The 25,334-nt window shown below is 48.2% G+C and overlaps 1 protein-coding gene across 6 annotated transcripts; it reads left to right on the forward strand.

Annotated features, from left to right (window-relative positions):
* The first annotated feature begins 460 nt into the window (after nt 1-460).
* Nucleotides 461-24,976, forward strand: LOC309355262 (tubby protein-like). Of its 6 annotated transcripts, none has more exons than XM_081885958.1 (16): nt 461-588; nt 4,170-4,219; nt 5,961-6,005; nt 7,801-7,852; nt 8,677-8,833; nt 9,620-9,745; nt 11,065-11,184; nt 13,037-13,231; nt 14,874-15,065; nt 15,403-15,539; nt 17,552-17,734; nt 19,558-19,670; nt 20,737-20,851; nt 22,274-22,372; nt 22,487-22,658; nt 24,157-24,976. In XM_081885958.1, the coding sequence occupies exons 2-16, from the start codon at nt 4,170-4,172 to the stop codon at nt 24,288-24,290; spliced, it is 1,890 nt and encodes a 629-aa protein (XP_081742084.1). In that variant the 5' UTR covers nt 461-588; the 3' UTR covers nt 24,291-24,976. The 6 variants fall into 6 exon arrangements, with proteins under 6 accessions (XP_081742084.1, XP_081742085.1, XP_081742080.1 ...); XM_081885954.1 differs by lacking the exon at nt 461-588 and adding an exon at nt 1,517-1,612; XM_081885955.1 differs by lacking the exon at nt 461-588 and adding an exon at nt 1,724-2,069.
* The last annotated feature ends 358 nt before the right edge of the window (nt 24,977-25,334 follow it).

Consider the following 25,334-nt stretch of genomic DNA (forward strand, 5'->3'; position numbering starts at 1 on the left):
TCGCGAGCGCTGATCCGGGAAAGCTTCTGCTACAGTAAAATGTATTCCTTAATATGCTGGTTACCCCTCTGAAATTTGCCTTCGTAAGGCTGCCTGCTTTTAAAAATCTGCTGACGGAGGCACTAGGCTTTGCTGCTTCCAGTGTCAGGCAGAAATTCAACAGGAGCAGATGCCTCAGCATGGAGACACAATAAAGGAGGAGATCTTTACTGAGCAAAACAAAGATTGTGGAGTGGTTAATTAACTAAGGTATCTCAGTCTTATTCATTTCAGTGGGTCTACAGTATTCTGAGTAAAACTTGCCCGAATGCCACCCAGTGATAACAGTGGCTAGAAGTCATTCCAGTAAATAATAATTTAAAAATAACTCTGTTGGTAGTATTTCCAGAAGGCTAATTATGTTTGTCTCTTGCAGCAAAACGAAAGAAGTCTTGTTTATAGTTCACAAACAGCCGCATACCCAGCATTGTTTGGGAATTCAAAGAAACCAGAAAATCAGAGCCATTTCGAAATTGATTCAAATGGTGTCCAGTGGAGTCCAAACAAAGATCTCAGGAACCATCGTGCAAAATTACAGGATTTTAAGAGGTGTGCAAATGCATATCAAACAGACAATCAACTTTCCAAAATGCATAGGGGATAGAAATGTCAGAAATGATAGTTTTATCTGCATGGTAAGTATGCATTTCTCAATTACTGCAAGAAATGGTAAGCGTACCAGCTAGTACGTGTATACAGTGGTACCTCGGGTTACAGACGCTTCAGGTTACAGACTTCGCTAAACCAGAAATAGTACCTTGGGTTAAGAACTTTACCTCAGGATGAGAACAGAAATCGTGCGGCGGCAGTGGGAGGCCCCATTAGCTAAAGTGGTGCTTCAGGTTAAGAACAGTTTCAGGTTAAGAACGGACCTCCGGAACGAATTAAGTACTTAACCTGAGGTACCACTGCATATGAAATGTACCGGTAAGTTGCATCTGTAGCCATGGGTGGAGCAAATAAGCCCTTACTGTTGGGCAACTAGTGCAAAAAGCAGTGGCTCTACCATTCACCAGAGCAGGATATTGCCGCCATGTTACGACGCATACCGCTAAAAGAATTGCACAGGCTGCCAATGAGCCACCTGGAAGATATATGTAGTTTGGGACCAGGATGCCTGAGCATTTTTCTTTCCCCTTATATACCCAATCAATCACTGCTCTGCAGGTGAAGGTCTGCAGCAGATAGTCCATTCTGCACAATATAGAAACCAGGCCTTTCATGTGATGGCACCTCCTCTTTGGAATTCCCCTTTTAAATATAAGACAGGTGCTGCCTCAGTTGTCTTTGCAGTGCCTAGTGAAGACTTTCCTCTCCCAGCAAGCCAACAACTTGGCTTCCAATGATAACAGAGACCTTTCTCAGTCTGTATCTGCATTTGAATTATTTTTAGATGTTAAAATTGTTTTATTTTGCATGTGTTTGCTGCTCTGGGCTCCTTTTGGAGGAAAGTTAGGGCACGGATAAGACTGGAATCCACTCCCCTCTGCCCATGGAAGAGCCTCCGTTGGCACAGATACTAAGCCCCTCTGGAACCAGCCAAGCCACGTCTATGTTGGCATCCAGTAGAATGGTGGGTGCCTCTGTCTCTACATTCTGGAATTCTTTATTCCAGAATGGAACATCTTTTTAATCCTTTGTGGCATCGCCAAGATTACCCATTGTCCAATCAGCAAACGGTAGCTTGTATGGTGACCTTGAGCACTGAAGGAACTAGTGTGTAAAGCAGTTGCTGAGAGCTGGAGGACGGGGGGGAAAATATATTAAGCGCAAGTTCTAAGTTTTTCAACTCTGGTTGATCTACTGACCTCAGTTCCTGAACTGGAATTTGTTCTTTCCCAGCTGTAATGCTGTCTTAGAACTTGTGGTGTCTTTGCAAAGCCTGAAAGGGCTCCTTTACGCAAAGCGGACTCAAAACATACAAGCCGTAGGTTTCGTGGATTTCCTGGAAGGATATAAAGGACGCTGGAGCCATGCTCAATTGGAACAATGATATCAACATGTCACTAAGACTGATCTCGCCAGAGGAGGTAAGCTAACACAGAGGAGGATGGTGAAGCTAATGGGAAATTTTTTAGTTCAGTTTGGAGAACAGTTGGTGTCTTCAGCTTCAGGCTGTCGGACAAGATGTCCAGTGGACCCCCTTGCTGAGTGGTGGGTCCACCACCTCCTCCTCCCTTCTGCCCATCTGCTTGCCCCCTACCTCTGGGCTCAGTCTCTACAACCACCAGGGGGAGAGTCAGTTGTGACTGTGCTCTTTGGACGGGGAGGGTGGAATACCTTGGAGGTCAACAGTAGGTGGCGCTAGAGCCAGTGGCAATCAGGGGAGCCGACCAATTCTAGTCTTGCCCCCATCCTGCTCCCTGCCAAATTGTACAGGGGGCAACACTGAGAGTAAGTAAGAGGAAGTGGAGAGGCAGTGCCACGTCCCTGGATTGGTTGTCGGTAAGAAAGTCAGCAGATGTGAGCTGGCTCAGGGCAGGCTGAGGCTGGTGGGGCAGGGCCAACATGTGCCCTAATGGACCAACTTCCGCTAGGGAGAGCATGAGGCAACTAACGCTTGGTGCTGTTTCTCCTTGCTCTGGCCAGCAAGGAGGAGCAACGGGGCCAGGAGGAATTCTGGGAATTCAAATTGTAGTACAGTGGTACCTCTGGTTAAGAACTTAATTCGTTCCAAAGGTCCGTTCTTAACCTGAAACAGTTCTTAACCTGAGGTACCACTTTAGCTAATGGCGCCTGGCGCCACACCGCCGCTGCCTGATTTCTGTTCTCATCCTGAAGCAAAGTTCTTAACCTGAGGTACTATTTCTGGGTTAGTGGAGTCTGTAACCTGAAGCGTCTGTAACCCGAGGTACCACTGTACAATAAAGTGCAATCAATAGGAAATAAAAGCAGCAATAAAAAGCACCATTAAAAATCATGCAGCATCTACCACTAGGCTTGCCAGTCTGAATCTGCAGGTGGGAGAGAGTGCCTTTACTGTTCATGCATCTTGCAAGCTTCAGCTCAGCAGGAGCTGGGTGCAAATTGCAGCATAGACACTCTGGGGGGGGGGGTAGCCCTCCTCTGCTACTGCCTCCCAATTAACCTCCATCTCCAGGGCCTGCCCTGAGATATCACTGGGGGGCCCCCACCATAACATCACCAGGGGCTGCCCCCGGGTCTCAGGTTTGGACCATGAGATGTCAGGGTCTGAAATGCTCCTGACTTAGCAACCCTGCCTACCACAGCGCAGTACAGTTGCTACAGCTGGCAGAAAAACTATGAAGTGGTCTGTGAAGACCTACAGCGGCCTTCAAGTGGGCAGGGAGAGGGGAGACGATTGGGAACCACTTTCCTATTCGTATATACGTGCATGGATGTAGCCGTAGTGCTGCAGCTGCTCACTCAAATGCAAGCTTTTCCTCTTGCTCTCAACAGACATGCACTGTGCAGGAAAGACTTGCTCAGGGTTCAGCAGCCCAGCCACTGGCTGCTCGCACACCTGACTCCCAAGGCCACTGGGCAGCAGCCACCTTTCAAGGCAGCCACAGGTCCTGCAGACTTAAGTCACAAAGCTGATTAGGAGAATCTGGTGCTGGTTTGGCGGGGGAAAAGGAGCTGCTCCACTGCCTGCTCCCCCCGCCCTTCCACACCTACCTTCGCCAGCTGCAGTCCGAAGACCAGAGCTAGGAGGGAGAAGACAGGATCCAACCTCAGCCTTGCAGGTTGGGGATTTGAGCGGTTTGGGGCTTTCCCTGGGTGAAAGCGGTGAGTTAAGAAGGGAGCTTGGGCTCGTCCTTGAGCAGGAATCCGGGTGAAGGGTGTCATTTGATTGCATTGATCAAATCGCGGCAAGCTGTCTCCTCGTTCTCTACCGAAAGATAAATATCTGACACCGTTTTTTTAAGGGAGTGTTGGAAGGTGTCAGGAGTCACACCTGGAAACTCTGGATCGAGGAGCGAGAACTAGTGATTTGTGACACTAGCAAAGAGAAGCCATGATTGGCAGTGAATTGAAAGTCCAAAAGGCTCAGGGCAAAGATGGCTGTGTCGTAGGTGACAGCAGGGGGGAAATTGATTTTAAAAATCAAAAGTATGTAATATTGTGCCTCTCTATCTATCCATCATCTGGTTTTTTCTGCTTGGCAGATGCAGTTCGATCCTGCTTCAGTCCAACCATCTCCAGCAAGGCATAAAATGTAAGCGAACAGGGCTCTTCTGGGTGGGTGGGTGTGTACTGTTGGCTGTTATTCTTGCTAATCCCTCCTGAGGCTAATTCTATCCCGTCCACCTTAGAAAGAGAACAGATGCCTTGCATGGATAGCCTCGCCCGTTCGCCTTCACGCTTTTAATCCATGCTCTTAGCCTCCGGATGTCATTTTCGTTTAAGAACCCACTTGTTCGGCTGCTGTCAGAAGAGATGTCTGTGCCACAGACTTAATCAATTCTAAAAGTCAGTTTAGCTGCTCTGGCTCAACGCCCCTCACGCCCCCAAAAATGTTCCCTAGGAATACATTTCAGGGCAGGCAGTTGTGTTTGTCTGTTGCACAAAGCAACCAAGAGCCTTTTGGCACCTAAAAGATTTGTTTGTGAAGGCGCAGGACTTTGTATTATAGCTTAGCAACATCTGGAGGGCCACAGGTTTCCCACTTTTGCACTGAAGCTTAAATGTATGTAAAAGAAATGGAATAATAATAATAATAATAATAATAATAATAATAATAATAATAATATATTTATACCTCGCCCATCTGGCTGGGTTTCCCCAGCCACTCTGGGCGGCTCCCAACAGAATATTAAAAACACAATAAAACATCAAACATTTAAGAACTTCCCTAAACAGGGCTGCCTTCAGATGTCTTCTAAAAGTCAGATAGTTGTTTATTTCCTTGACATCTGATGGGAAACGTTCCACAGGGCAGGCGCCACCACCGAGAAGGCCCTCCGCCTGGTTCCCTGTAGCTTCACTTCTCGCAGTGAGGGAACCACCAGAAGGCCCTCAGAGCTGGACCTCAGTGTCCAGGCTGGACGATGGGGGTGGAGAGGCTCCTTCAGGTATACTGGGCCGAGGCTGTTTAGGGCATTAAAGGTCAGCACCAACACTTTGAATTGCGCTTGGAAACATACTGGGAGCCAATGTAGGTCTTTTAGGACCGGTCACCAGTCTAGCTGCCACATTCTGGATTAGTTGTAGTTTTTGGGTCACCTTCAAAGGTAGCCCCATGTAGAGCTGCAGCGATGCACCTACAGCCTCCCTCAACCTGATGTCCTTCAGATATTGTTGACTCTTAACTTCCATCAGCCCTAGGCAGCATAGACAATGGTCAGGGATGATGGGAGTTTGAGTCGGGTTCCTCTGGTTCTTTCAGACTGGCTCTTCAAGGCTTCCAGTAGCTGCAGTTTTTTGGCAGTGCATATGCTTGGGCTGGAGAAGGTCCCTGGTTCAGTCCCTGGCCTCTCCATATAAAACGTAATGAATATACCACTTACGGGATGCTCTCTCCCAGAGACACTTGCTTGAGGCTGCCAATGTGGTAGTCCTTTGGGTGCTAAGTGAAAACCATCCTGCTTCCTTCTGCCGTTATGCATCCCAAAGGCATAGCAAACAAACAACTTTCCAAAATATATAGTAGATGCAAACAGCCCAGAGAGCTTGGCAGGAGGAGCGGTATGTGAGCGTAATTAAATAAAGAGAGGTGTTGTGCAACTGTCTCGGCAATCCCTTGCCTGTGCTGCACTATTCTTGCAGATTGCGCTAATCTCCCAGCCTGCAATTGGGACTGGCGCTGTCCCTGTGTGGTTTGCCTGTAGGTGCACTGGACATCTTGCAGCAAAGACGACTCTTCTGCTCGCTTAGTGTCAGCACATATTTAGGGCCCGAGCGTTCAGAAAGCATTTTTCTTTTTGGTGGTCTGACCCACCTGCACCGTTTTCTTGCAGCCTCACGGAATCCACAAGTAAAAATGCTTCACCCACCCCTGGGAGGTAAGGAAGGGGAGGAAGGGGGTTTAGTAAGAACTGGTGCTTCTTAGTCTGCCTAGCTAGCTAGCTGCTTAGCTGAGTATTGCAACTGAGATAACAGCATAGTGGTTAAGAGGCAGAGGCTGGTTGTACGCGGAATCATTTACAGCTGTGTCAATGGGAAGGTGCAGCACCTGTTTTCCATGCAGAAAGTTAGGACTGGGATGCTCAGACCCAGGTCTGAAACCCTGGAGAGCCACAGCCAGTGTCGACAATATGGAGCCAGGTGGGCCAGCAGTTGGGACAGCTTTGTATGTTCCCTAGCTATGCACTTATTGACAAAAACGCCTATTTCAAAATGGTATAAAACAGAGGTAAACGAACATCAGGACTGCAACCATTCATTGGTTGGATTGATATATTAAGGCCCTTTTTGACGGAAACGACACCGATTAATCAGGCAACACATTTCGGTGAATGTTCGCTACTTTTAAGTAAAAGCACTTACACAAACTTCAGCTGAAAAAAGCCATTCCCCTTTAATTGTAACACAGAAGGGATGCCTCTTGGCCCCATTGCCATCATATATATACATATAAAGAAAAGCCCAGCATATTTTCTCCCTTCAAAACTATCGGTTTAGTCATAAGAAAATCTGTGCGGGTCTCATGAGTGAACGAATCCATTACTTATTCAGGCAGCACCTCTAAATAATACCAGCCTGCCGTACAATTGTGCGTGTAAAGGGCCTTGAATGTTTCAAAGCACTTTGGAAATCCTTAGCATCTTTATTAAGCCTTATTTTGATTAAAACTCAGCTCCATTCAGTCCTAAATGCTGTCTTGCTACAGCTCCATCGTTCCTAACTGTTAGCCTTCTTAATGGGGCTGATGGGAGTTGGAATCTGACAACGTCCGGAGGGCCACAGAATCCCCATCCCTGCTTTAGGGAACGGGTCTACTTTAAAAATAGTGGAGCCCATCTAGTTTCTTCCTCACTTGTAACTCCTCTGTCCGTCAGTGTGAACAATACAGAGGGTATCCATGTTATTCTGCTCCACCAAAAATCACAGTGTGTCTTTGAGCCACCTGAACATATTTATTATGGCACCTAAGCCAGATGTTGTGGACTGCAGATTCCATTGTCCCCGTCAGTTCGCTCTGCTGGCTGTGGCTGATGGGAGTTGTACAATCCACAGCATCTGAGCAGCACCTCAGAATTAGTGGACTCCATTTGCTGAAATAAAACCATAGTCCATGATAGCTTATATGCCAGTGCAATTGTGGCAGGTCACATCATCCACACCGTACATTCAAAGCGTGTGGCTTCCCCAAGGAATCATGGGAACCGTACCTTTGCTAAGGATGCTGGGAATTGTAGCTCTCTCTGAGGGGTAAGCAGCAAATTCCAGGATCCTTTGGGGAAAGCCATGTGCTTTCAATGTGCCGTGTGGATGTGACCATAGTCTTTAAGGTGCCACAACACTGCCATTTTTTTGTGAGTGATGCAGGAGTTCGAGGGCACTGAGGGCGTTATAACTTATAAGTTACGATGAGCGTGTGGACATGGCCTTGTCCACTTTTCCGCCTCCACCGTGGCTGGGCCTTTGAGGCTTTTGTGAGGTCACAAAATCCTTTCAGCGCCATGGCACTCAGAATCCCCAGGGAGCAGCAATCCTGGGGACTGACCCCTCTAGCAGGTGGGGCTGCCCCGGAGCTGGCAGAGTGATGCCACATCTCAGAATGTACCGGAATTTGTACCGCCGCCTCCACTCCCTCTCCAATTCACCTCCTGATGCTGGTACCCCTTTCTCTTCTAGCAATGGCAACGACGAAGCAGCGTTTATCCGGAAGCAGAAACTGGAGATCCAGGTTAGGATCTTAGGAGCGGGCCAAACTCTCAGGAGTGGGGAGGAGCTTGAACATTGCTGGGGACCTTCTTGGTGGGGTGGGGTAAACAGCTCTCGAGGTGCAGGGATGCAGTCGCTTGACATGTGTTATCTGTAAGTGGCAATGCTTGTTTAAAAGGTTCTTGAGTATGGCAAGGGCAACACACCCTATAATTCAGCTGCTGCATTGTATTCCAGCACAAGGGTTTAGATCTGGGTTTTTGACAGAACTCGTCTGTGGGATCTCTTAATGGGGGAGGCAAATAGAGGGGAATCAATGCAGTTGACGTGAGTCTTAGAATCATAGAACTGTAGAATTGGAAGGGACACAAAAGGTCATCTAATCCCCAATCCAGTGATTTTATATGGTAAAAAAATGGGATGTCGGTATTCATATATTGATAAAAGTGCTGTGGGTGTTGGCATAAAATGGCAAAGAAAGAGGTGACTGTACTGCAAACCACAGCCACCAAAGTGTTGAATATGTCTGAGTATACACAGCACCGCCTCTATACCAGTGTGGTGTAGTGGTTAAGAGCGGTGGACTCGTAATCTGGTGAACCGGGTTTGCGTCTCCGCTCCTCCACATGCAGCTGCTGGGTGACCTTGGGCCAGTCACACTTCTTTGAAGTCTCTCAGCCCCACTCACCTCACAGAGTGTTTGTTGTGGGGGAGGAAGGGAAAGGAGAATGTTAGCCACGTTGAGACTCCTTAAGAGGAGTGAAAGGCGGGATATCAAGTCCAAACTCTTCTTCTTCTATTTAACCCTGCTTCCGTTTCTGAGCATCTCTCTGTACACCCTTCCAGCGCCGTATCATCGAAAAGAAGCAACGGCGCAAGCGCCAGGAGCCGCTCATGGTCCAGGCCAACACGGAGGCCAAGGTGAAGGGGCGCCGTGGGAGGCGCAAGCCGGAGGAACGCATCCCACTCATGGAGTCTTGCAGCGAGCATAGCCTGTGCAATAGTGAGTATCAGCACTGCCCAGAGAGATCATATGGCCTAGCAGCCTCCTTTCGGCATTTAAATCCTTTTGTTGGGTGGGGCTTCCGGAACGTTGACATATCCCATCGCGTAGGATGAAATTCCAATCTAAGAGGAGGCTTTTTTTAATTTACAGATAGGTAGCCGTGTTGGTCTGCCATAGTCAAAACAAAAAAAATTCCTTCCAGTAGCACCTTAAAGACCAACTAACTTAGTTCTTGGTATGAGCTTTCGTGTGCATGCACACTTCTTCAGATACACTGAAACAGAAGTCACCAGACCCTTTTTTTATTGTTATAATTATTTTTTAAATAAACAGAGCTGCAGAGTGATTAGTAACTTCAAATGTGCACACATTTAAACTGCATGCATTTACACTTGCACTTTTGAAGGCTACAGAAGGGGGCAATATTCAGGGGGAAAGCAGTCTTAGGGAGGAGCTTTGATAATTATATTAAAGGCACCCCCCCTTTCCTCCAAGGAGCTCGAGGGGGTGTAAATGGTTCTCCTGCCCCCCGGTATATCATCACAACCACCTTGTGAGGTAGGTTATGCTGAGAGATCGTGACTAGACCAAGATCACCCAGTGGGTCTGTGGGTGGATTTGAACTCAGATCCTTGAGGTCCACAACCAACCTACTTCGGTACTGGACCAAAATTTGCCCTTTTCAGCTAAATGGTAGATAAAATGGATGGTGTGGAGAGTTCGGAGTTTTTCTCGGATGAGATTTGATGCCCGCTGAACGATAATCCGCCTGTCTTTCCAAAGGTACAAGCAACCCTTTCCTCGTGGAATCGGTCCCAGAGGCCCACCTTGGCGCTCATGTGTGGGGTAGCTCTGTGCAGATGAACCGGACACACAACGGCCAAGGGGAATGCCAGGAACCCTTTCCAGGTAACAAAAGAATGTACGGTCATATAAGAGCTTTGCTGGATCAGGCCAGTGGCCCAACTAGTCCAGCATCCTATTCTCGCAGTAGCCAGCCAGATGCCCTTGCGAAGCCCACAATCAGGGCAATGACCACAACAGCCGTCTCTCCCCTTGAGACTTCCTCATAACCCTTCCCAGGCCACACTTCCTCTCCTCAGGCCACACTCCTCATTAGCCTGGTTTCAGTGTTTTTGCATGGCTAATAATGACTCTTGCTTGTCTGGAGGAAGGATAGAGGCAAGGGTGGGTGGGGACTAGCCTACCGTGCAATGGTAAAATTTACCTTCATTGCTCCTCCCCCTTTTGCCCTCTGACCCCGCCCAGCACGTGTGGCCCTCAGAGTAATTGCCCAGAAGGCAATATGGCACTTGGGAAGAAAAAAGGTCCCCACTCCATAGGCTCTGAAATCTTGCACTTCTCTTTCCAGGAATAGCTGGTGATTATCCCTGTTATAAGAAAATATCTCTATTTTCCTTATGGGGAGCCCTTAGGAGTCCCTCAGGAAATCTCTATCGGTCAGAGAGAAAGCAGAGGCCAGCCAGAGTATACTGAAAGCAAAGTGGCTAATAAGCCTGATCTTTATTAAAGGGAATCAGCTATTGCAACAGGGTCCCCACTCACCACACGCAGGAGGGAGGAGACCCTCAAACAATGGTGTGCAAGCCCCTATAAAGACTTTTGAAATTGCCCACCCTGTAACCCAAGACCACCCCCCAAAACATCATACATACATCACAGAAAGAGGTGGTCCGCAGCAGAAATGTGAGAGCGCTGCTTCTCTCCTGTCTGCCAGGATACCTGATAATGCCTTACTTGATAGCATTTTCTGGGTAGCCTGGCCATCACTTTGTGATGGTAAATACTTTAGTTCCCTAATCTCTTAGGCATATCATAGTTTGCTCAGCTTAACGCATACTTGCTAGACTGTATTTACAGGGAGGTGTAAGGCCCTACAGTCCAAAGTCAATTGGAAGCTTTTCCCATTTTCTTCCTCCTTGCAGAGAAATATTTGAGGTCAATTTGGGAGAGTCAAAATGGCTTCCTGTACTATTTCGGACATGTGGTTTATATACTTATGTATTTGTTTGCCTTGTACGTTTATGAACATGTATTCTATATTTGAGAACGTATAATTATTATAATCCCCACCACCTGTTTCCTCTATTCCCTGAGGTCTTCAGCACCCTTTCACCTTTATTTCTTTTTTATTTTATTCAACAAAATTTATACAGTGCTTGATTGAACAGCCTCTATGTGGTCTTTGTGCCCTGTCCTCTCCACAGATTTCTTTGATGAGGCCCAGCTGGAGGAGGAGCTGGAAGTGGCCATTTTGGAAGAAACCCAGCCTATCAACAGGAACGAATCAGCTCCCAAGAACGGCTGGCAGGCCAAACAGAGAGAAGGTGAGGGGGGGCGGGGAGGAGAACCAGGTTGCTGAACATTCTCCACTGTGATACAGTTAGCGGTTGCTAAGCAACTGCCTCTGATGCTCGGTTGCCAGGCAACAGAGCTGAGTCAACAAGACTCGTACTGTTTTGCACATGTCCAAGGACGAAGTTCTCCTATGCAGAGAGGGGTTCCCTAAAGGCAGAGTCAGCTATATTAGGCAGTCCGCAGGGCGCACAGGTACCCCAATGCGGGAAATACCCCAGCTAATGTTCCTAGTTGATTTGAGGGGATTCCCGCTACTAGTCGCTTCCTCAGTGAAGGAAGAGAAGGTCTAAAAGTTAAATTTATGAGGAGGAGGTAGCTGGTGGTGTGGTTTCTACAAGGAGTTGCTGTGGGAATAAGGAGTAGCAAAGTTTTTACCCCTGTTCATTCCAGATATACAGCGTTTAGTGAATTTTAGGGGGCTTTATAATGGATAATCATGTTGTTGCCACTCACCAGATTGTTGCATTCCAGTATTCTTCCCGTGTTTCCCCCCAGACCTGATCTGTGGGAAAAAGAAAAAAAATTATAGGGCTTAGCTGCCCAGTGTAGGTAGGCAAAATTCAACCGAGGCTTCAGAACTAATGTGCCTTTAGTTAAAAACTTCCCCCTTCAAGCTTCTGCCCATTTTATTTCTTCCTGTTCAGCAGAGCTTGTGAGGAATTGCTGCTTAATTAGTCACTCTGGTAACGGGGTTTGGAGAAGGGTTTCATTGTTAGTTTGTTGCCGTCTTTTATTTTCTATTGTAGCAAAATCAATAAAAGAAGGGATTTAACCCTTTCCCTTGTGCCAACTTCTGAAACAGTCACCACCAAAGTTGCTTTTATCTATGAACTGGTGTTGGGGAAGATGAGTATAATACGAGAAATAGCAGCTTCAAGAGAAGTGGCAAATTAAATCGGCGAAATGGTGCTACAAAAAGGGTTATGTTGTGAACCGTCCTGAGATCTACGGGTGAAGGGTGGCATACAACTTTAATAAATAATAAAAGAGTAATTAAATTACCTACCCCCAGTCCCCTAGGAACAGGGCCTCAGTCCAGCCTCCTCATAGGTCTTCCTGCAGCAGGTTTTACAAAAAGAAACCGGAAGATCCAATCAATAATCTCATACTTTGGGCCTCATTTTAAAATGGCAAGTTTCTAGTTCTGGTGCAGATATAAGCTGAAAAATGTGAGAGCACAGTCTGGTGAAATCACAGGAACCAGAGAATGAGACTGAGCCAGACTTCCACTGATCAAATTCCAGTGGGAATTCAGGGCTTACTATACTGTATTTCCTGCTCCCTTCCCCTGGTTGGAAACTAACAGCATAAATAATGCACATTTTCTTATTTATACCCCCCCTACCCCAAGTTACAAGGGACACAGGTGGCGCTGTGGGTTAAACCACAGAGCCTAGAACTTGCCAATCAGAAGGTCGGCAGTTCGAATCCCCGCGACGGGGTGAGCTCCCATTGCTCGGTCCCTGCTCCTGCCAACCTAGCAGTTCGAAAGCACAAAGTGCAAGTAGATAAATAGGTACTGCTCCAGCGGGAAGGTAAACGGCGTTTCCGTGTGCTGCTCTGGTTCGCCAGAAGCGGCTCAGTCATGCTGGCCACATGACCCGGAAGCTGTCTGCGGACAAACGCTGGCTCCCTCGGCCAATAAAGCAAGATGAGCACCGCAACCCCAGAGTCGGTCACAACTAGACCTAATGGTCAGGGGTCCCTTTACCTTTAACCCCAAGTTACAGAACTGACTTTTTGCTGGCTTGCTATTTACAGTAAGGCACATTTCATGCATAACCCCTGAGGTCATTGTCATCTCTCTCTTACCACCTGCAGGGCGCCCCAACGCCCAGCGACATAGCCAGGCTTCCAGGTCAAAGAAGGAAGTTTTATCCTTCAGAGAGGCTGTTCCGTCTAACATTGTGGACATGGAAGGCGAGGCTCCTGGCTGCGAGTTCCAGGCACCCCTGTTGGAAAAGGAGGCCTCATCCCCAATACAGAAAGCTCCATCCATCATCATGGATATGGAAGGTGAGACTCCAGAATTTTGCATAAGAGTACAGGGAGCCCACTCTTGAGGCAAGAGAGTATGAGCTTGTGTTTTGAGCATGTGCCCCGTTTCTAAATAACTGCCAGGGAAGCATGTATACTCTTAACAGGGCAGGAAAATTTGCATTTAAAGCTGTGCATATGCGAGTAGTAAGATAAAATGCCACTGCTGCAATGCTTTCTGTATAAAAGCTGCAAAAAAAGGCAGCTCAGGAACTTCCATTTTAAATGCATCGACTTCATTGGTTGCTAAACAGTTTCCTGGCTCAAGCTTGGAAGCCACCTTGACAATTATGTAGTATACAAATGACCATGTTGGTTAATAAATTACATTTTCCCCACCTTTCATACAACTGTGACATACACAGTTCTCTCCTGAAGTTTAGGTGGGTTCCCATGAGGCAAGACACAGTGATAACAGCAAGGACCTTTATTGAACTACATGACTGGGAAACGGGGGCAAAGCAACTTCTTATATACATTTCTGAAAGCCTGGGCCACTCCCATTCCCAACGTGATTGGCTGTCTAAACTTCGAAGCTGCGAATCACAACTCAAGAGTTCAAGGGCCAATGGCAGAAGCCCAAATCTTGAAATGTTCTGTGATTGGACAGCATGTATCGAATCAGAACACAGGAGCTCAGAATCCTTAGTCCAGACTCAAGCTCAAGCAAACACAGACCACTGAGTACATAATGGCTCCCTTCCTCATTTAATCCCCACAACAACCCTTTGGGTAGGTTAGGCTGAGAGGCAGTGGCTGTCCCAAGGTCACCCAGAGAGCTTCATGGCTGAGTAGGGATTCAAACTTTGGCCTCCTGGTCCTAGTCCAGCACTGGTCACCCTGTGCTTTAGCACAAGATCAGGAATGGGAATGAGCGAGCAAGTATGGGGGATGCACAGTGGATTTGTGTTTAATAAAACAGACTGCAAAGAGTGTCCAATGGGTTCATGGAGGGAGGGAGCAAACAAGGAAGAAGTAGGAAGACAACAAGGCCCATCTTCTTACATTATTCCTCATGTCAAATATGAGCCATTATTCCTGAACTGCATGCAGACAGGAATATAGACTGATGTGTGTATTCCCTGGGTGCAGAAATTACATCTGATGTTCAAAAAATATATGCTGAAGTGAATATACAGACACACAAAGCTATCCTATATGAGCCAAGCGAATGGACCATCGCACCCGTATTGTCCATTCTGACTTGCAGCAGTTAAGGGTCTCAGGACCAGTCTTTCCCATCAACTGTTACCTGACATCAATCCTTGCTAGGCTGTTGCTCACTTGTATTTTTTCCTGGAAACGCTGCGGGGTATACAGGGACACATTGGTGAATGACATGGTTTGTGTGTTATGTACTTCCAGTCTCTAAAATATAAGGCAAGTGTGGGGAACTTTTGGCCTTCCAGACGTTGTTGAACTACAACTCCCATCAGCCCCGGCAAAAGGGGCCAATGGGTAGGAACGATGGGAGCTGTAGTTCAGCCACATCTAGCGGGCCTGAGACTCCCCACACGCCTGATACAAGGTCTGAAGCAGCCCTGGGACAGGAGGTAGAAGGTGGCGTGGAGACGAGAACGAGCCAGAAGAGGGCAGTAACAGAATTGATTTCACATCTTAGACCATTTCGAGAATGAACCTCAGAGAGAAGACATGGACTTAGAATCTACAGGGTCCAAGGATACCACTGGCGAAGCCTGCCATGTTGACACACTGCTCAGCAATTCTGACAGTGAGGGGGAGTCATCCCAGGAGTTGACAGTCCCACCCTCACCCATGAAAAAGCCCCGGGACAGGATGCTTGCACACAGAGGTGAGTGGCCTTCCATCTGGAAAGGGATCATCTGCCGAACTGCTCTTTCACTGATCTTGGCAAAGAGTTCTGAGATATAGCCAAGAGTTGTGTGTGTTTCTGCAGCTCTCTGCAAACATCCAGTTGCGTGATGTTTGGCACAGAATTAAGTGTCATGAGGACCTTAGGTAGCTAGTTTTTTAAAAAAAACAACTTTCTAGCATTAATGGCTGTTAAAATAGGTATGCAATGTATAGGCTATGCATTCCCCTGATCTAAAGAGGTAGAAGGGAGAGACAGAGAGAGGTCAGTGACTGGATTCCACCCCATCCTTCGCAATCCTCCTTGCTCTTCTCAGGGTCTCTCACCAATGGAAGGAGGAGCCAGAGTGAGGAAGACGAAGACGACGAAGAGAAGGATGACGAAGATGAAGACTTCAAGGACAAGGATCAAGACATCCTTATGTACTTCCGTGAGGAAATTGACTCGGCCACCGTAAGAGCCCACGGCTGAAATTGAGCATCCCCTTTTCAAGCATCTGAATGATCACTCGGGATATGTGTGGCTGGGCGCATACCTTATATTTAGAGTGCACGGCTTCCCCCCCAAAATCCTTGGAAGTGTAGTTTACACATACTCACAATCCTCAGCACCCTTATCAAACTACAGTTCCCATGATTCTTTAGGGGAAACGTCGCATGCTTTAAATATATGGTGGGTACAGTATGCAGTTGTGCTAATATGAAAGAAGGCCCCCCACCCCCCTATCCTAGCTGTTGCCCCCAATGTCCTGCAACTCTACTCGGTTGCTATTCCATAGGTACACCTTCACCTCACCCCAGCGCCATTTCGTTCATTGCCCCGCTGCCCTGGTCTCCACAGAAACGGACAAGGTTGGGGGAAATTATTGTCAGTTTCGACAGACAAATTTGGGGTGGTCCATTTCCATTTGTGGAAATGGACAACGCTGTCTCTCTCTTCCCCCTTACCCGTGGCTAGAGAACAGTAATGGAAACTGGCCACAGTGAAATGGAGAAGCTTTTCCCTTTCAACATACTTTTATCAAAAGGTGGAAAAAGGCACTCCCAAATATGTGGAAAGTATGGTGGGTGAAGGACTTAAAAAATGGGTTCAGGTGGAACACATCTGTTGCTGTGCTGCTCCCTTGAAGGGCGGTGCCGCAAACTTAAAACAGGGTCTTCAAATGGTTCAACTGTCATAGTTTAAGAGCATAAGACATGCTTGCTGGATCAGGCCAGTGGCCCATCTAGTCCAGCATCCTGTTCTCACAGTGGCAGACCAGAGGCCTGTGGGGAGTCTGCAAACTGGACATGAGCACAAGAGCACTCTGTTTCTGCTGAGGTAACTTGGAAACTCTGGTTCTTTTTGTGGGTTTGCTGAGAATTCTCTCTTAGAGGTTTTTTAGGCCAGGAGAAGATTGGCCGGGCATAGGCCTACATAACAAGTGCCTGGTTTTCTTCTCCAGCTTTACACACACACCCTAAACACACTACCTTTTAAAAACCAGGGAGTCAAAATCTGCTATTTTAAGATTTTAGCACAGAGCAGGACCAGCCCAAGACCTTTTGGCACCTGAGGCAAAATGGTGTCCCCCTCCCCACCAGGGAAGAAGGGGTGAGTGAATATCTACATCAGGAACAAGGAGGGGAGTAAAGATCTACACTGGGATCTGCTGCTCCAGTGGATCCAGAAGCCTGAGGCGGTCACCTCACATTACCTCATGGGCAAGATGGCCGTGGCACAGAGTACAGTATTCCTTTTACAAGGTCATAAACCATACAGGAACAGAGAGCCTGTATGGGAAATCCCGATATTCAAGTTGATCCGACATTAGCTTTGAGGGAATTAATAATCACATGGCCTGAGGTGTTCCATAAAATTTGTCAGCTTTTGGCTCTCTAAAAGTTGTTGGACTCCAACTCCCAATTGCCCCACCAAGTATTGCCAATGACCAGGGAAGCTGGGAGTTGTAGTTCAATAACATATCAAGTGCCACAGGTCCCCCATCCCTGCTTTAGCCTCTCACAGAACTATAATCCACAGGATTCCATGTGTTTGAAGCACTTGTGGGCCACATATAAGAGCAAGGAGCCAAGCAAGCAGTTAAAGGAGAGAACAGTTGCTTTTGACTGAGCTACCCCACCTCATTCCTTCCAAAACACCTCCCATCTGAGGACAATCTTGCTTTGGGAAGGAAAGAGAGAAGACTGAATTGTCCGAAAAGCTGCCATCTAATTCCCAGTATTCCACCTGAGGGCATTTCCCTCCTTCAGATGGTCTACTTAAGGACCACCTTGCCCCAAAGGGAGGAGAAGGTTGAGTTATCCAAAAGGATTTGTTCCCCCTTGTCCTGGTTGTTTTAATGTTGTTTCAATTGATGCTTATTGTTTTCCTATTTCCATGTTAACTGCTTTGTGAGGTTTTCCCCCAAAGCAGTCTCTAACTAGCCTTAAGAAGCAGCCTATCCTTATTTTCTCCCCTCTCAGTCTCCCAGTGAAGAATGTAGCACCCCTTTGTCCCTCAATTTGGATGACCTAGAAGAATTTGTACTGAAACCCGCTCCTCAAGGCAGTACAATCCAGTGTCGCATCACACGGGACCGGAAGGGGATGGACAAGGGCATCTTCCCCTTCTACTATCTGCATCTGGAGATGGAAAACGGAAAGAAGGTATCTGCAAGCGAGAAGGAATTCTGTGCCTTTACAACAACAACAACCCTGCTTTCAGGAGTCAGCAAACGTTTTCCGCAGGGGGCCGGTCCACTGTCCCTCAGACCTTGTGGGGGGCCAGACTATATTTTTGGGGGCATCCCCCCCACGACTCTCCCCTCCCTTCTCCACAGCACCAGACGAGCCCCGGTGGCTGCTTACCTGTGTCTTGCGAGCGGCAAGGGCTGGCGGCAGTGGAGGGATGAAAGGGCTGGCTCTGGAGAGGGGCTGCTTAAAATGGTGGTCAGGCAACTGCAGCTCAACAAAGCCCAGCCCCCTTCCTCCTCTAGGCAGGGCGGGGAGAAGCCAGGAGGAGGGAGGGAGGAGGCGGCAGTGTGTGTGAGGGAGAGGGGGGGGATGGTGCAGCCCAAACAATCAGGATCCCCATGCCGATCCACATGGCGATTCCCAGACCATACGCGGGCCGGATCCAGAAGGCAATTAGGTCAGATCCAGCCCCCGGGCTTTAGTTTGCCGACCCATGGACTGGAGTCCATCAGATGAATGAAGTTTTAGCCGAGGGGTCAGCAAACTTTTTCAGCAGGGGGCCGGCCCACTGTCCCTCAGACCTTGTGGGGGGCCAGACTATATTGGGGGGGGGGCGGGAATGAACGAATTCCTATGCCCCACAAATAACCCAGAGACGCACTTTAAATAAAAGGACACATTCTACTCATGTAAAAACACGCTGATTCCCAGACTATCTGTGGGCCAAATTTAGAAGGCGATTGGGCCAGATCCGGCCCCCGGGCCTTAGTTTGCCTACCCATGTTTTAGCCTTACTTGGTGGGGATATATAGTGAGAAAGAAAAGGTCAGAAATGGTGAACAGTGGGGTCTAATAGGAAAGAAATGTCTGGCAATTCAGTTAAGGCGGCAATCCTGGGAGCTCATCTCTCTCTTAATGGATGGCTTCCAGCCTCATGAGGGCCTTCCCCACTGCCATGGCAACCACTGGGGCCCTGGCCTTACCAACCTCTCAGCGATGTCGTTGGAGGCAAAAAGGCAAGTGCCTCACATATGCCAGCCCTCACACTGGTATATGTATTCTATCTCACCTTCGAAAGATGCTCCATGGAGGAGGTCCCAGGTACAATCTCTAGGCATGGCCAGGAGAAACCCCTGCCAGGAATTCTGGAAAACTGCTGTCAGATAGTGTAGTAGACAGTAATGAAAGGCTAGATGGATCCATGTTCTTAGTAGGTTGCAACAAGCTTCAGAGGAGGAAGCTGCCAATGGGGATATCCAGACTAGTGATCTTATCAATAATATTGTACAAGAACCTATAGGTAATTACTCTAGAAGGAGGTGCAATTTGTACCGCTTCCTGTGATTTGACACTGCTTAGCAATTATATCCCAGGGTTGTTTCCCAATACATTTGGAACTTCACTGGAGATGTTAAAAGTAGGTCATGAGGGACCCATGGGCCTCCAGATCTGGCCAAACTACAGCTCCCATGGCCATGCATGCTGGGAGTTGTAGTCCCACAACATTGTGGGGTGCACAAGTCCCCCACACCTGCAATAAAGTCTCTGCAATTATTCTGGATGGAAGTGGCTTAGAACTGGGACGGAGAGCCTTGGGCCTGTAGATACCTTTGGATTCCATCTCGCATTGATCCCATTCAGCGCAGCTGGCGGTCAGGGAGTTGTAGTCCAACAACATCCAGAGAAAGGGACATGTAAAGATACCTGTGTGGATCAGAAAGGGGAAGCTGGCCATTTTGGGAGGGAAGCTTGCCAGGGACCCGTCTCACCGACTGTTGTTGTGTATTCTCCCTCAGCGATTCATTATGTCTGGGCGGAAGAGGAAGAAAAGCAAGACTTCCAACTACCTCATTTCACTGGATCCCATTGATCTGTCAAGGGATGGAGATAACTACATTGGGAAAGTCAGGTATGTCTGTTTCAACCCCATCTTGCGTTGGCAGGGCTGTGGCACAGTTGGGTGTCTGGTTTGCGTGCAGCTGGCCCCAGGTTGAATCCCTGCCATCTCAGGAAGCTCAGGTGATGTGAAAGACTGAGACCCTGGAGTGCTAGGGCCTTTCAGCGTTACGCTGCTGTGGTCACGTCACCCCAAACATCCAGCCCTGCAGCACCTTAGTAGGTAAGGTAAAGGGACCCCTGACCATTAGGTCCAGTCGTGACCAACTCTGGGGTTGCAGCGCTCATCTCGCTTTATTGGCCAAGGGAGCCGGCGTACAGCTTCCAGGTCATGTGGCCATCATGACTAAGCCACTTCTGGTGAACCAGAGCAGCGCACAGAAACGCCGTTTACCTTCCCGCCGGAGCGGTTCCTATTTATCTACTTGCACTTCGACGTGCTTTCGAACTGCTAGGTTGGCAGAAGCAGGGACCGAGCAGCGGGAGCTCACCCCGTAATGGGGATTCGAACCACCGACCTTCTGATCAGCAAGTCCTAGGCTCTGTGGTTTAACCCACAGCGCCACCCGCGTCTCTAGTAACCTACCCATTTATTGGGCTGAGAGCATTCATAGGCAAGGACCTACAACACCTCCTATAAGTTATCGCCAAAGAAAACCACAGAGCAAGCGAGGCAGCCTCTTTTCTTAGAGCAATTTAAAGTTCAAAGTGATGATAGTGATCTTTTGAGTTGCCCAGTTTTTCTGGAGGAGGTGTTCAAAAACAATTCCCATAAGGAGCAGGAAGTGACTATTAAGCCATTGTCCTTTCAAGCATCATGTTTATTGAGCATTTGTCCTAATTTTTTAACATATGCACAAATGATCCTTAGCTGGGAGACACAGAACACTTAAGTTTCATTCTAGGCCGCTGCATTTTGTTTTTAGCAGTGCTCTTGTTCTTAATTTATATTTTCCTTTGATATTGGGTTTTGTATTGTTATTTATTAATTGGGAAGTGGGGGAGTTGAGGATAAGGTATAACATTTCTACAATAAACATTTCTTTCCTCCCCCCCCCAAAAAAACCCCCTGCTTCTAGGTCCAACGTACTAGGAACCAAATTTACCGTGTTTGACAATGGGATGAACCCAGATAAGAAACCTTTTGTTCCAGAAACAGCCCAGCTGCGGCAAGAGCTGGTTGCCATTTGCTACGTAAGCTTGAATGGAGAGTGGGCCCTGTTGGAATGAGGGGAGGAGCCTGGGCAGCAGGAAAGACGCAAGATCTCAAAGAGCCACCAGCTGCCAAAATAGGCAACACTGAGCTAGATGGGGGAATGGCCTGTAGAAGCAGAAACCTCTGTTGCTATGGTGCTGCTTTTACTACAGAGATGAGATGAGCCTGTAGTCCTCCAAATATGTTGGGCTACAACTCCCATCGATCCCTGGCGATTAGTCTGAGGCTGACGGGAGTTTGGGTCCAACAACATTCGGAGGCCCAGAGCTCCTCCACCCTGCTTTATTTATCACCTTCTGGCCACTTGTGGTGTTTTTCTCTGGTGTGAAGCAGCTTTTTCTCCCAGTGGGACAACGATGGTTGAGTCCTCAGCCCGGTATACCTGAAGGAGCATCTCCACCCCCATCGTTCTGCCCGGACACTAAGGTCCAGCTCCGAGAACCTTCTTGTGGTTCCCTCACTGTGAAAAGTGAGGCTACAAGGAACCAGGCAGAGGGCCTTTTCAGTAGTGGTGCCTGCCCTGTGGAACACCCATCAGATGTCAGGGAAATAAACAACTACCTGACTTTTTGAAGACATCTGTAGGCAGCCCTGTTTAAGAAAGTTTTTAATGTTTGAAGTTTTATTGTGCTTTTAATTCTGTTGGGAGCCACCCAGAGTAGCTGGGGAAACCCAGCCAGATGGGCAGGGTACAAATTATTATTATTATTACTACAAAATGAGAATGTTGGCTTCTGTTTCAGGTGATAGCTTTAGAATCTATCCACTGCATTGCACACAGATAGGGGAAGAGTTGCTGCTGCGGCAGCTGCTTTGCATGCAGAAGGCCCCAGGTTCAATTCCTAGCACCCACCCACCCTCAAGTAGGGCTGGGAGAGACCCCTGCCTGAAACCCTGGAGGGTTGCTGCCAGTCAGTAAACAATACTGAGTGGATAAGTTAGTGGTCTGACTTGGTACGAGGTGGCTTCTTGGATATGCATTTGCAGAATTCTCAACATGCTACATAAATGAATAATAAAGTGACAGTAACAACCCGATGGCGGAGTGAATAGAATCATATACAGTGGTACCTCGGGTTAAGTACTTAATTCGTTCCAGAGGTCCGTTCTTAACCTGAAACTGTTCTTAACCTGAGGTACCACTTTAGCTAATGAGGCCTCACGGTGCCACCACACGATTTCTGTTCTCATCCTGAAGCAAAATTCTTAACCTGAGGTACTATTTCTGGGTTAGCAGAGTCTGTAACCTGAAGTGTCTGTAACCCGAGGTACCACTGTAATTGGAAGGGACCCCAGGGGTCATTTAGTCCAACCCCCTGCAATGCAGAAATCTTCTGTCCAACGTGGGGCAATAGGAGAGTTTATGTTGCTTTTTGCTCCTTTCCTCGCCTCCTTTATAGGAAACCAATGTGCTGGGATTCAGAGGCCCACGGAAAATGACAGTGATAATCCCTGGTGTGGACGCGGACAACGAAAGGATCTGCATCCGGCCTAAGAATGTGAGTGGTTCACTGCGGAATGGAGGCTGGCAGGCAGTCCCGCTCCTTCCAGTGCCCTTCTAGGGCTTGAAACCGGCAGCATAAAACATCCCCGCCTGTCTGTGTTGTTGGTAGGAACATGAGACCCTCCTGACTCGGTACCAGAACCGGAACATGCAGAACCTGATCAAACTCCAGAACAAGATGCCGGCTTGGAATGAGGAGACCCAGTCCTACGTTCTCAACTTCCGAGGGCGCGTCACACAGGCCTCCGTCAAGAACTTCCAGATCATCTCAGAAGACGACCGTGAGTAGTGGGCGGAGTTGAGAGGAGGCGATTTGAGGCGAATGTGCTGCAGCCCAGTAACTTAAGCCACAGCCGCTCATAAGCGAGGCCGGGACTTCCTTCCAATCAAACAGGCTTAGAAGGACCACTTCCTTTGTGGGCAAGGGATTCTCTGGTATGGCCTCCCCAACCTGGTGCCCTCCAGATGTTGTTGGACGAACCACTCGCATCAGCCCCAGGCAGTGGAACCAATGGTCAGGGATGATGGGAGTTGTAGTCCAGAACAAACAGAGGGCACCAAATTAAGGGAGACCGGCTCTGGCCTAACAGTCTCAGCCTGGATATTGCTGCATCTTGGCAGTGCACAAGAAACCGTTGGACATAAAGGTCACAGCAGACCTGAGTGCACAAATTACATATTTACATATTGCCTGGTGCAGACATGCTACACGAGGATCTCTGTGTAACCAAGTTACCTCTATTCACCAAGCTCCATAGGTGTAAGGAAGCTATTTGCACCACCCAGCAACCATCTTTCAAAAGAACAGGACCTCTCAAAGATACACACCCCTCCCTCTGTTTATCACAGGCTGAAGGAAAGTTTGAGCAGAGATTTGGCTGTATGTAGTAAACGGAGGAGGGGACGCAGGTGGCGCTGTGGGTTAAAGCCTCAGCGCCTAGGACTTGCCGATCGAAAGGTCGGCGGTTCGAATCCCTGCGGCGGGGTGCGCTCCTGCTGCTCGGTCCCAGCGCCTGCCAACCTAGCAGTTCGAAAGCACCTCCGGGTGCAAGTAGATAAATAGGGACCGCTTACCAGCGGGAAGGTAAACGGCGTTTCCGTGTGCGGCTCTGGCTCGCCAGAGCAGCGATGTCACGCTGGCCATGTGACCCGGAAGTGTCTCCGGACAGCGCTGGCCCCTGGCCTCTTAAGTGAGATGGGCGCACAACCCCAGAGTCTGTCAAGACTGGCCCGTATGGGCAGGGGTACCTTTACCTTTACCTTTAGTAAACGGAGGTGGTGGTGGGGTATGTATCTTTGGAGGAGAGGTCCCTGAGCATGTTGTTTTGAAGAATGGGAAGATGGGTAGTGAAATATACTCGGGAGTCGAGAGTGGATTTCATGCTCTTTATTCAGCTTATAGTGGTGGGGAGGAATGGAAGTTCCCCCAGAATGTCTGCTTTATATACATTATTTACACAATGGGCCCCACGTGATTGGCTAATTCCGTGAGTCTCCTGTAGGCCAATCAGGTTGCAGATTCACTTCCACCTGGAGCTGGATTGGGTGGCTCCTGGGGACCAATCAGACTGCTGCATTCTGGGTCCTATTGTTCTAGGACCAATCAGACTGCTGCATTTTGGATCCTATTCAACTCAGTACATAACAGGTGGGCAGGCCGGCGAGGTGGTGGACCAGGGTGGATGTATTCAAAGGCGTTTTGTCTGCATGTTTAGCAGCAGAGATTATGTACAGAGTTTCCTGTCTCATTGGTGCTCTCTTCCCATCCCTGCTGTCCAGCTAACTACATTATGCTGCAGTTTGGTCGTGTGGCGCCCGATGTGTTCACCATGGATTACCGGTTCCCTCTCTGTGCAGTGCAGGCCTTTGCCATCTGCCTGTCTAGCTTCGACGGGAAAATTGCTTGCGAGTAGAGAGCCATCCCGCCGACTTCTCTCACATCCAACCTCTTTGGCTTTTGCCCTGGATTGTTTCCTGCTGCCTCGTAAAACTGGACACAAACTGTTTTGCTTTCAGTATTGCCCACCTTCTACCTCCGACCTCCCCACTTTTGTCAGGCTGGACCTCCACATGACCTGTTGCCGTCAAGCTGGCATGTGATTTCCCCTTTTGCTGCTCCCCATTTGAATCCCGACAAGCCATTTCCTGCCAAAGTATCTTCACCATTTCCTGTAGCCCCCAAACCTTCGACTTCATCTCCATCTTTCTTGTTTTGATTCTGGTTTTTTATTCGCTTTGAAACTCCCCCTGCCCAACCTGATTTCTGACCTGTGTCACTTAACCTTTGAACCTTGCTACTTTGGTTAAGGCTTGTTATGTCCTAACTCTCTCCCCCCCCCCGGCCTCCCCCCCTTCAAAGTAACTAATTAATATCCATCTATGCAAGAAACATACCATCTCACCAGATGTGGACCAAAGCTCCGTTATTGAAGAAACAACAAAGCACTTGAAGAAACAGCAACTTCTGCCAGCTTCATGAATTCAGAACAAGGGAAGGGGCAGCCATTTTGAAACTATGGGCTGAAGCTGCAACCCCACCTATTTTCCCTTCTCTATCAAATTGGGTAATAGATTGGAAATAAAGCTTACCCAGAGATCAGTCCGGCCTCCTGACTTATTTTTGGGAGAAGATGGGGCTCTTTCCAGGAAAACCTGCTTCTAGAGGGGTTTGACTACATCAGTTGGGGATTCCAAACCACCCTTCATCACATCTCTGTTTCCAACCTCATCACAACCAGAGATACTGATTTATATTGTATTTTAGGGCTCACCCAGTCTTCTTGTCACTTGCCTAGAAAACACAAACAATTTTGTACTTGTCCCATGCTTTTTTGGCACTGGCATGAGTGGCTTTCCCCTGGAAAACTCAATCAGAGCAAACGTCAATAAAAGCCAGTTTATGTTTGTTCTGATCCAACAATAAGCAGCAGGTTTTCCTGGGGAGAAGGGGGAGGGCA

Source organism: Podarcis melisellensis (genome assembly GCF_964234715.1).
Source record: "Podarcis melisellensis genome assembly, chromosome: 13".
Lineage (NCBI taxonomy): Eukaryota > Metazoa > Chordata > Lepidosauria > Squamata > Lacertidae > Podarcis > Podarcis melisellensis.